Source organism: Vidua chalybeata, chromosome 20 (assembly GCF_026979565.1).
Source record: "Vidua chalybeata isolate OUT-0048 chromosome 20, bVidCha1 merged haplotype, whole genome shotgun sequence".
In the NCBI taxonomy this organism is placed as follows: Eukaryota; Metazoa; Chordata; class Aves; order Passeriformes; family Viduidae; genus Vidua; species Vidua chalybeata.
The window spans coordinates 7811823-7823675 of NC_071549.1; the positions used below are offsets into that span (position 1 = coordinate 7811823).

Genomic DNA, 11853 nt, shown 5'->3' on the forward strand with positions numbered 1-11853 from the left:
GAGTTCCACAATTGGGTTTTTGCCCTGCCAGCCTTGCAGAGCTTCCTCAAGTGCAGGTTTTAGCTGGGAGAGGTGGATGCTGCAGCTCACTTGACTCCTAAAGCTTGGTCTGGCTGGGGCACCCCTGCAGCCCTGTAACCCCCAGAAGCTGTGAATGCTTTTTTTTTTCCCCTAACAGTAATTTTTATATTTTTATTCCTGAAAAATTGTACTTGAATCACACAGAAATCAACTCTATATTTTTTTTTAATTCTGTTGCACTAAAAGGGGGGTGCAAGATCCCAAGAGTTTCATTTCTCTGGCATATATAATAACAAATATGTGTAAAATCAATTGAAAAACTGAAGAAATCTTGTTCCTGCAGCATCTCCTCTGCCAGCTGGCAAGAGCTGCAGGCAGCAGCTGCAGGAATGACTCTGGGTCCACCATGCACAGGGAATGGTTCCCTGGGAGTGCTGGATTTCACTGCAGCTCAGCCCCAGACCTGGGTGAAATCACCCGAGAGCTCTGGATGGGTTTGCACATGTTTATGCAATGTCCAAATTTAGCTACAGCTCAGTGTCTCAGATATGGGCACTTCCAGCACGAGCCTGAGCAGTTCAAGTCCCTGTCCCAAGTGCTTCTCCTTTACCAGCCCCGTTCAGCTTTGCTGCATCTGCCTTGCTCAGGGGCCAGCTGACCCTGGGCCACCTCCTGCCATCTGGGCAGGGCCTGGCTCTCTCCTCCCTCCATCCCTTCCCCTCTGTGTTATCTTTGGCCGTGTTCCTCCTGTTAATCAGGGCTGGAAACCAGCAGGGTTTCACCTGCAGCCCTGGCAGTGTTGCCAAGTGGTTGCAAGCCACATTTATCCTCACAGCAAAGGATGGAATCTCTCCCTTTGGCTGCCTGAAACGGACCCAAACTCTCACAGCAGCAACAGAGTGAAACTCTCAGTGCTATAACACCAACACCTGTCCACATGTGAGAGCTTCCAGTGCAGCTCAGTATCCACCACTGCTCCCTTCCCATGCCTCTCATGAGCCAGAATTCCTGCAGATGGACGTGGAGCATCCTTAGGCCAGCTGTGCCTTTGGGCTGTCAGGCATTAACTCTGGCCCAGGTCATGGGCACTGGGCACAGGAAGTGCCTTTGTGGATCTGAGCCAAAGACATTGCAAGGCAGAATAAAAATAGAACACCTTCCTTGCCCCCCTCAATTAAAAGCTCTGAAGGTTTCTATAAAAATGTGAAGCAAAAGCAGCAGAGGAACTTTCTGTAGCCAGTGCAGCTGTGGCCATTGAGCTGTTGTACATGGATGAAAGTGTTCTCCTCATGTTGCTGAGATTTTGTATTTGCAGGAACTGTTATTCACATACAAAATGCTTCATTTACCACCCACACCACCTGGCTCAGCCTGTGCCCCATTATTTCTGGTGGCTGATGCAGCACCAGAGGCCACACTGCCCTCAGGGGGCACAGAGCATGGACAGGGAATCACAGCTGGAAGGAGCTGGCTCCCAGGGAAGCAGCCTTGAGGTGCTCAGTGCATTTGAAAGTGTTTGATTTAAAGCACAGCAACCACCTTGATGCTTCCAAGGATCCTGTTCCATTGGAGGCACAGAGCTGTCACCAGTCTCAGGGTGCTGAGGGGTCCCTGCCCTAGTCCCTGGACCAGGTTTGCCACTGAAAAATCAGAAATTCCTCTGAGCTGCCACCTGCAAAGAGCCACAGCAGCTCTTTAATCTGTGGATCACAGACACCTGCAGGTTTGCAACCTCACATCACAATTATTACAGATTAGTTCAAACATCTTCAGAAATCCCAAAAACAGCATAAATAAACAATACTGAAGTCAACACAGGCCTAATTAATTAATTTATCAGTGGCAGGCTGCTAATTAATGTCACACTTGGCTGCAGCACAGGAAGAAATCTACCAGCCTAAATGAGCATTTGACAGCCTTGTAGATATTAAAAATGCCAGGAGTGATCCAAATCCTTCATCCTTCATCCTCTTCCTCAGCCAGGAGGATGTTTGTGAGCTGCTCCTCAGACACAGCCAGCTCCTGGCAGGCTCCCATGGCCTGGCTGAGGTAGACAGCCAGGATGTGTTTGCACTGCAAAGGTAACAGCAGGAGCAAGGCTGGAATGCCAGGCTCTGTCTGACCAGGAACCCATCCTGGCCAAAATGTGTTCAGTGAAGTGCTCAGCCCCCCCAGGAACGTGGTTCCCTCCTGGCACAGCTGGCGCTCAGTGTCCCCAGTTCTGCCACCAGGACAGTGCCATGCAGGGAGCTGGCACACAGCTCCTGGCTCCTGGCACCCTCCCCACCTCTGCTGACCACCAAAAGCCCTCCCTGCACCCTGCACCCAAAGTCTGGGGCTCTCAGAGGCCACACACAGTGGTCAGGCTCAGCCTGCGTGGCCAGCTCCACACTCGTGTTTGGTTGGAAATTTGGGGTTCAAGGAGCAGGGCAGAGCCTTGTCCCCTCCCCATGCCAGCCCCAGGCTGGGGCACAGAACTCACCAGAAGGCTCTCACTCTTCTGCAACACAGAAAACCCAAAGGCAGGGCAGGTGCAGAAGTGGCAGGAGCTGTAGCAGGTGTAGAGTTTGCCTGAGCTCCCAAGGACCTGGAACAGAGGCAGATGAGGAGTCAGAGGCAGGATTCACTTTAATTTCTCTGACTCAGGCTGGGTCTGCACTGCCCCAGCAGTGAGGGGGAGATGTCACAGCACAGAAGTGTCCCCAAGCACTGCAATGACCCACTTAAGCTTGAAGCTCCTCAGGTTTCTCATGGTCTCTACAAGCTCCTCTCCCTGCAGGTGAGGGTGTCCTGTACCTGTGCTTGCAGCAGATCCAGCCCCAGGGACTTGGCTGCTTTAAGGGACCAGGAGAGGGGTGGTGGCACCACTCCCTGACCTCCCATCGAGTGCCAGCCCCTCCTGTGAGCTCCCTGCCAGCCCTGGCAGGCTCAGAAGTGGAAATGACAGAGACTCTTGTCACACACAGCCCAGGTGTGACCCCAGAGCCACCACGGGCCTGGGGACAGGAGAGAGCAGCACTGAGCACTTGCAGGGAGGCCTCTCCTTTCCCAACCACTGAAGGCTGCTCTGCTCTCAAAACCAGCTGCAGCTACTGGAATCCAGATCTGCCTGAATAAACAAAGCAGAAGTCTCCAGAGAAGCCTCCCTGCTCCATGTCTGCTTTGGGAACAGCACTGCCTGCCTTTCCCACATGCTGTTCCCTGCAAGGCTGGTACTGAGGCACCAGGGTGAGCAAACAGGTGAGGGAAACATTTTTTTCCAGCATGGAGCAATCTGTGAGCTGCTGGAGCTGACTGCAGGATGTAGGAAAGCCAGCCCATGGATTATTATTTCTCTTTTGGTCTCCTCAAGACTGGAAAACAGCTTTTAGGAAACTACTTTAAGGTCCCAGCCTATGGGAAGGGAAGGATCTGCAGCAGCAGAATGCACTTGCACAGGGCCCAGGGCTCTGAGGGCACATCACAGCCCTCTCCACTCTGGCTGGGTTTGTGGCACACACACCCCCAAATCCAAAGATAAACACAGAAAGTGAAAAGGCAGTGGAGCTCTGCAGAGTGCTGCTCCTCTCCAGGACATCCCTGGCATTCCAAGCCCCTCCAGAGGAACATTGTCCCTCCCTGTCCAAAGCTGCACTTCCAAGGGGAGCCTTCCTCTGTCCCCTGGAGCTCCCCCTGCACCCTCTGCCCAACAGGGAACATCCAGAAGTTTAGGCTCTCCCACAGAAATGCCAATGCCTCAAAGTCCCCCTCACTCCCAACAGATCCAGGACACAAAATTCACATTCCTATTTCAGGGTAAACCTTTTTTTTTTTTTTTTTTTTTTCTTCAGTCTGGCCTTTACCCTGGGTCCTCCTTTTACTGCAGGCTGAGTTTGTTTCACTTGTGATAAGTTTGTTTTCCTGCAGCCCCTTTGATTGTTTTTTCCAAGATGAAGTATTCTGATGGTGCCTTCCCTTCAGAAGTGTTTTCCTTTGGGGAGGGGGGGAAAGCACAGACAGACACTGCCAGATTTGGGCTGAGCTCAGTGCTCCCCCATCCTGACCTAGATGGCAAGAACACAGTCTCTGCCTAATAAAGCAAAATCTAAAATCCAAAGACTGGGAGAAAAAGGTGCCTCTGTTCCTGGCCAGCTGCAGCCCAGCCAAGCACTGGGGTGCTCCCCTGGCCCTGAGCTGAGATTTCCTTCTGCTGTCCTCATCCCTGAGCCTCAAGGAGGAAAAATCCCCCTGGAGGTGTCCCTGCCAGCGTGTGGGAGCACAGGAGGGTCAGCTGAGGCACCAGCACAGGGACAGACACAGGCAGCACCACAGCCTGTGCCAGGGCCTGCTGCTCAAACCCTTCACTGTGGAGCATCTACCACACAGTTCTGGGAAATGGATGAAAAAAGACAAAATAAAAAAGAAACGAAATGCAGGATGTGAGCAGTGCAGGTGCCAGCTGGCAGGGCTGAAGCACTGCCCTGCTTCACTGCCACAGCTCAGCATCAGCATCTGTGCCACTTGGGCAGAGCCCAAGGGTGCCCCAAATGCTGCCAGGCCAACACTGCCACATCCAGCACAGCTCCACCATCCCTGCAGCAGGTAGGATTTATCCCTGAGCTCAGCATGGCAGGTATCATCCAAGCTCTCCTGGGATGATTTCAGCTCTGAGACACCCAGCCCTTGGACACTCTGTTAGTGCCACTCCTCTGTTAAACAGCAAGGGCATTAAGGGGCAAATCACAGCTTTCATTTCACTGAGGGCTCCTTCTCCCATCTCAGCTCCTGAGAGCAAGGGCTGCCCATACTACAGGGCCTGTCTGAGCAGAGCCTTCCTCCCCTGAAGCAGGACCTGAGATGTGCTGGGCGATATGCAATTATCACCAGCTCAGATTTGGCTATAATGACCCAAAGGAGTTTCACAACAGAACCAGCCTCATGGCCTCAAAGAGTTCTCCAGAGCCAGCTGCAAGTGGAAGCACCACCTCACATTCCAGCTCAACCACATCTGGGTGCAAATGGCAGGGCTGACTTTGTGGGGGATAATTAGCAGGGATGATTGTGCAGTGTCCAGGCAGCCATGGATGCCCTTCTCTCCAGGAGCACAGCTGGGGGACATTTCCACACATTCCTGCAGCACACAGGAATGAAGAGCCAGTGACTCCAGTGCAGTGTCCCACCCAGGGCTTGGGTTTCTATGACCCCAGATGTGTTCCTGTCACTGCTCCAGCCCCAGGGTAGACTCTGCTCTTTGTTTCTGCATCTCAAGACAGCTGTCATGAGGGAGAATTTCACAATGGCACCAACCTCACACCCCCAGAGAAAATATCTCTTCAGATTCCTCTGTTAATGAACTCATCAGCATGGCCTTAATCAGCAATCAAGCTCCACTGAAGAGGAATGCAGCTGGAGGCACACAAGAACCTCCCTCCTGGAGGTTTGTCCTGCATTAAACTCCCTGACCCTCCTGTCCAGGGCTTCCTTCTCCACAGGGAAACCAGAGGCTCCCTCTCCCTGCAGAGGCAGGAAAGAAGTTCTGACACTTGTTCCTTTTCAGTGTACACCAACTGAGCCCTTTATTAATATCAGATTATTAACTGATGCCCAGCAAAGCTCTGCCTTAGCCTGCAGGGCGTGACAAAGCTCTGCTAGGAGAATGTGACCATTCTCTGCCCAGTGGCATTTTCAGACAAACAACAGTAAAAAAGGGAAATACTTTGAGCATTCAATTAATCAGGAAGGCAGCTGCTGTCTAAGGGTGCTGGAAGCTTCCTAGGCTTTACCAGACATCCACAGGCAAGCCCTCAACTGCAATCCAAGGCTGTTCTTGAGCCCTGGTTATGATTCATGTCCCTCTGGAGGTGTCCTCTCCATGGCCCTAGAAGTGATAAAGGCTCCACGTGCAAACCAAGCAGGGCGAGCTCTGAACACGTGAGAAGGGTTTGTGCCAGCAGCCAGGCCTGACTTCACAGCCCTTTTCTCACCCTACAGGACCCCAAAGCACCTCCAGGGGAGGAGAAAAGGTCCTTTAAAGGGGGGATACTTAGAAATGTTCCTCTTGGGTGCTACAGCACTGAGCAAAGATATTCCCCTTTCTCTGGTGTGTGTGTAACAGCACAGAAACAGGCCCAGCCCTGGATGGGCTGTGCTACCTGAGGCTTTGGGAGTGCTGAGGAGAAGGAATTGGTGCTTTTTGACCAAAATCTTTAGGGCACAGGGTCCCAGTGCTCAGTCAGGGCACAGCCATGGGCTGGATGCAGCTGGTCAATGGCTCACAGCATGGACAGATTGTCCCAAAAGAGATGCCACCAGTGCTAGGGGACCAGAGAACAAGGAATTGTGCACAGTACAGAAATGTGAGAATGAAGTACCAATGGCTCCTCACCTCACTCCCACCCTGTGCTGTAACTGATCTCAGGGCTGAGGTGAGCTCTTCTCCCCAAAATGCCATTTCATGGGGATGTGTCTGTGATTCACAGCCTTGGCTACATTGAACCAGAGTGAAACCCACAGGTTTGGCCTGCATTGCTCCCTCCCAGGCAGCAGAGATCTCCTGCCAAGCAGAGGTCATGACAGAAAGAAACGCAGTGATGGCAGATAATGATGAGTTGTGTGCAACCGGTCAAGAGGAAGAACTTCCTTTGCTGGAGAGGATGGGAGTAATAAAGCAAAATTAGCAATCCCTGGAAAACTTCCTCCTGACTGTGATGCCCCAAACACATAAATTGTCTCTGGCTGGCTGGGAGCCACAGAGAAAATGATTCTGAACCGTGCTGCTCTAATTCTAGCCCCTGGCTGCTGCTTTCCAGTGTCACTTCAGGAGTTTGTAAAACACTGGTGTCCTCTCTGTGTTTATCCATGCTCTGCAAGTCAGGAAAACACTGTCTCAGATGCCAGCTGGAAACCATCAGAAAGCAAGAGCAAAGAGAAACATGTACCTGGTAGAGAATCCTTCCACTGGGGGACCTCATCCGGGTGACAGAACGCTGATCCACCAAATCCAGAGCTGGGACTGCAGATGGGCCAAAAACGAACTTCAGCCTGGAAGAGAAGGTGTCTCTAGTTAGGTCACAACACAAAGGGCTCAGCCTCAGGGCACAGAGGAAGCCCTGAAGAAGCCCACTGCAAAAAGTAAGACATTTTTCCTTGCTGCAGTAACTGAAAATGTCCCACGAGTACAAAGGCACAACCAGGGATTTTAGTGGAGCACATGGAGCCAGACTTGCCAGTGCTCAGGGCAAAAGGGGCTCGTGCTCTGGGGCTCCTCAGCTCTACAGCCAGGCTGTCCTGGATGTGCTGGATTGATCAGCTGGTCTTGAATCCCACCTCCAGGCATGGAGCACACAGCTCCTTGGAGAAAGGGGAGTGCAAGGATGAATCCACAGCTCCTGGAGCAACAGGAACTGGGGCTCCTTCCTCATCCCCTGGAGATCGGTTCAAACCCTGGGGAACAAGTGAGTCATCTTGTAGTGATCACATCTCCTCCATCACAGTCACAACTGAGGGATAAATTATCCTTTCTCTACCCACCAAACTGCATCAGGAGGAAGCTGGAGAACATCAGGGAATTACTCAAGACACTCCACTGCACATGGAGACACCAGATAGCATCAGTTTTACATCTGTGACCCAGCTACGAGCAGGGCTCAGAGACAGCCAAGTAATTCCAGATAAACACCCAGGGGCAGCACCTGCCTGAGGTCCCTCCACTGTCCCTAAAAAACCTTTCCCTTTCAGGGATGCACAACATTTATGGATGAGGGAGTGTCTGGGATGAGGACCACTGCACATCCCAAAGTGTCTCCTGCTGGTGCTGTGCAGGGGTACAGGATAAGGTGTGTGTTAAATATGGACATCTGCACCTTCAGCCTATTGTCCAGAGAGCTCATGGGCTCCAAAGTCATCCTAGACCAGTAAATCCAGCTGCTCTGAGTGTTTCCAAAGAGCTCAGGGGCAACTCAGTTAACTTTACCGACCTTTCACCAGCTGAGAAAAATCTGTGTAGTCTAGACTGGTTCCAAGGGTAAACAACAAGGAAATCAGCAGTGATCAAGAGATAGCACCAAACTGAGCAGGAGACCAAGAGAAAAGGGAAAGTTTCCAAGTCCAGGGAGGACAGAACAAGGCAGACCCCAGGAAGCTGAGTCAAGCTTATTGATAAGCAGCCAAGCAGACAGACAGATTCCAGGAAGACCAAAACTTGCACAAACTCAAGGCAAGAAGGGCTGGCTCCATCTGAGGAGGTGGGTGGGGAACACTTAACGTAAGACATTCCTTCATGATTAGGTTTGGGACTATAAGGGGGCTGAGTTCAGTGAGTTTCAGGAACTCTTTTCAAATCTAGGGAATTCTTTTCTTGTGTATATAATTTGATCAGTTCAACAGGAAATGCCCACAGGAAATTCAAGGACTTTGGAGATTTGGAAGAGATTGGGAAATTAAATCAGAATACTTCTGAGCTGCTGGATGCAGGGAATTGATGGAAATCTGGCTGCCAAGAGTTACCACCATTATTAAACTTAACAAGGGAATTTCTTTCCTCCTCTTTTCTGAGGAGAAGGAAACAAAAGCTTTCAAATCTGATCCCACCTTTCAAAGGTCACTGTGGTCCCAGGAGAGGGAGTCAGCACACCTTTCACAGGTGGTATGTCAGATAACTTTAACACAAAGGCATCAAGGCCTGGAGGGTTCCTGGTGATCTCATCCCCTGGCAGGCAGGAACACAAGGTTAAAGATGAATCTGAAAAGTCTTTTTCACTGTGACAATGCCTCTTCTCCACCTTCAACACCAGTTGCTGAGGGCTGAAGTTGTGAAACTTGGATCTCTTAGGTCACTGCTGGGAATGATTAAAGTATTCGCAGGGTGACAAAGCTGACCTGAGCCTGCCCCAAACAGAAGAAAACTCTCAGTCTCCAAGTTAACATTTCCCTTGTGCAGGGTGATGATCAGGACACTTCTCCCTCTCCATCACACGTGCCCATGACTCAAACAGCAGGAGTGAGCTCAGGGTGCTCACAGTGGCAGGAAGGCAGGGGGATGAATCACCCTGGAACACAACCCACTCCCACAGCAAACTCCTTCCAGACCTGAGGCTGGACTCAGAGCTCAGGTTAAATACCCTGGGTTTAAATTAGAGCAAGTCATCACAGGAGATGCTGTGATACAGAGATCATTTTGTGAATCTCTGGAAAAAAAACCCGTCAGAACCTTCATTTGCAAAAACCACCAGCATTTTTGTGTTTCAGCAGCACTTGGTCAAACACAGGGGAAAACCAGGATGAGAGCTGACCACCAACTGCCCTTCAGCAGGACACTGGGGCAGGAACTGAAGCAGAAGACACTCACCCCAGCAGCAGGTCATCAGGCACTGCAACAGAAAGAAAAGGGAATGTGATTTTGCAGAATTTCACATCACAGGGGGGTTATTGTCCCCCCAAGGTACCCCCAGAGGCCACACAGGACTGCAGAGATCTCCACATCCTCTCTAGCCACCAAAAAAGCAACAAGGAGCAGCAAAATGATCCATGATGGCAGTGCTAAGGCACTTATCAAGCACAGCAATCACAACCACAGGGACTAATTTTAAAAAGAAAAGCAGAAGCCCAAATGTACTTTCTTTTATGACATCCTACTTTTAAAAGCACCCAATAAAAGGCAGGAGTCCTCAGCATCTTACTCTGTCACTTTAAGAAGCTGGTTAAAAAAATATATATATATATTATTTTCCCCGAAACTCTCCTGGCATGAGTTGAGAACTCAGGCATCACAACTTTAAAAATGTTGTTCTTTTCCCAGCAGAGTCTTGCAGGGCGCCACTGGTTTATGGCTTTTACTACAGCCCACTGAAACATTGTGTCTTCATTTATTGGAACTTCTCCTTAAGATGGAAAGTTACACTCAAGCAAATTGTGTTTGTTGGAGCTCACTGCTCAGGCTCTGCTTGTCCACTCTGATCCTTCTGTTATCACCCAGGGGACACAGTGTACTCTGTCTCCATATCCCACTGGAAGATCTGGATTTTTGACTTTAAAATAATTTTCTTCCGACAATTCAAAATACGCTCTATGACCTGCAGTGTTGGTTTGAATTTTCCAGCTTTATTTGAATTTAATTCTGCAAAGGGATCAATCAGTTTCTCTCCACAGCTCTGTCTCAATGTGTGCTTTAGTACCACTCTGCTGCTGTAAAAAGGACGTTTTTAAAGGGATGTGAACTTCTTTTTGTGCTTAGTTTACAACAGGATTTATAAAGCTCGCTCTTTTAAAAGTCACATGTAGATTTTGGATCTATTCTAACCTGACAGAAGCCACAGTGCAAGTGTGCCAAAAAGCTGTCACTAGGGTCACTGTGACAGTTTAGACATGAAGTTTCTGCCCATTCCTCACTCCCGTGTAGTGCTCAAGACAGATTTATCTCAATTCTTATTTGTTTGGATTTTGTGCAGCTAAAAATATTCCTTCAGCAGACCCTTATCTTGGGAAGAACCATTCTGTGCAACTCATCCAGTAAACACAAATACTAATATTCTCTTAGCACAGATCCAGCAAAGGTAATTATTCTTAACTAGCTGCTGGAATTGGCCAGGATTTCAGTGCTGGCTGGTGCTCCTTTCACTGAAGCACTGGGAAGTTGTTCCTCGCCCTGGGATCAGCTGCACACCCCCTCTGCCGGTCAGTCAGGACACGGCTTTGGGAAATTCTCCCTTCCAACCCCAGTTTTGGGATTGGTGAGTCTGTAGAACCACCAATGCAGGGCACAGCAGAATTCCTGCCTGGAGGCATTAATTTATCATCCCTCAAGTGTGATCATGTGCACCAGGAGCTCTAAGAAGCAGCAGTACCCACAAGTCTCACATTACAAAGAGTCCAAACTGGTGTGATTTTTGAATTTGACTTCGAGGAGGGGCTGCTCCTCCTTATCTGTGCTTCACACCCATCTGTTGTCACAAAAAAGGGACATAAAGGTCCCTGAGACAACAGGGTCTGGTAGAAACGGGGATGCCAAGGGCCCTCCTCACTCGCTGGGGGTGTGCCAGGCCATTCCTGCTGGGATCCTTCACATACCCTGTGAGGTCTCCTGAAAAGCCTTTTTGATCTCTCTCAAGAGCTCTTCTGCCACAGCTGGCAAGGTACTCCCGTCCATCCCACTGGCACGGGATCATCCCTGGAAACGAGACAGGACAGGAGACAGAGGGAAATCTTTAGGGTCACCATAGATACTGAGCATCGTGGGGGGGGGTTATCTGGGCACCCCATCCCAACCAAGGAATGGCACCCTTTAAAATGTTTCAAAACAACTTCTAAAATGTTTTGTTGTTTTTTTTTTTTACACGTTCTGGGAACAGGATTCCCCACAGACACACGGGTGTCTCTGAGATGCCCCCACACAAGCACAGGTCCCTGGAAAGGGCCGCGCACGGTGTTCCTCACCTCAGGGGCATCCCCTGGCCTTCAGCTGCTGCCCGGTGCCACTGCCGGACGGGCAGAGCTCGGTGCAGCCCCTGCCACCCTCCGCAGGCATTCACACACGGGTGAGATCCCCTTTCTGCCGCCCCGGCTCCCTCAGCCTTTCCCGGGGGCTGCTCCAGCCCCTTCCCCAGCTTTGTGCCCCCGCTGTCCCCGCTCCGTGTCCTGAGGAGCCCGGCACGGCCGGGGCGCTGCGGGCGCTGCTCACCAGGGCGAGCAGAGCGCCGGGACCCGCTCGCTGCCCGCTCCCGGTGCCGTTCCCGAGCCCGGCCCGCTCCCGGTGCCGTTCCCGCTCGCTGCCCGTTCCCGGTGCTGTTCCCGCTCCCGCTCCGGGAGTGACGTCACGACACCGCCCCGTGCCCGGCGTGACGTCACGCGCGGCGCGCG

General features: G+C 51.1%; 1 protein-coding gene across 1 annotated transcript; it reads right to left on the reverse strand.

Annotated features, from left to right (window-relative positions):
* Window positions 1-228: 228 nt before the first annotated feature.
* On the reverse strand, window positions 229-11799 carry ZSWIM7 (zinc finger SWIM-type containing 7). The gene is made up of 6 exons (XM_053961149.1): window positions 11675-11799; window positions 11065-11164; window positions 9347-9368; window positions 6939-7041; window positions 2504-2608; window positions 229-2094 (listed from the first exon to the last, which is right to left on the reverse strand). Exons 2-6 carry the CDS (start codon window positions 11141-11143, stop codon window positions 1978-1980), a joined length of 426 nt encoding a protein of 141 aa, XP_053817124.1. The 5' UTR covers window positions 11144-11164; window positions 11675-11799; the 3' UTR covers window positions 229-1977.
* Between the last annotated feature and the right edge of the window lie 54 nt (window positions 11800-11853).

What these genes read in the sequence shown, in the direction of transcription:
- ZSWIM7 (XM_053961149.1), bottom strand. Translation starts at nt 11,143, where the DNA reads ATGGACGGGAGTACCTTGCCAGCTGTGGCAGAAGAGCTCTTGAGAGAG. An exon ending in CCTGATGACCTGCTGCTGGG is followed by an intron (nt 7,042 to 9,346) that starts GTGAGTGTCTTC and finishes CTTCTCTTCCAG; the next exon opens with GCTGAAGTTCGTTTTTGGCC. An exon ending in AGAAGAGTGAGAGCCTTCTG is followed by an intron (nt 2,095 to 2,503) that starts GTGAGTTCTGTG and finishes TTACCTTTGCAG; the next exon opens with TGCAAACACATCCTGGCTGT.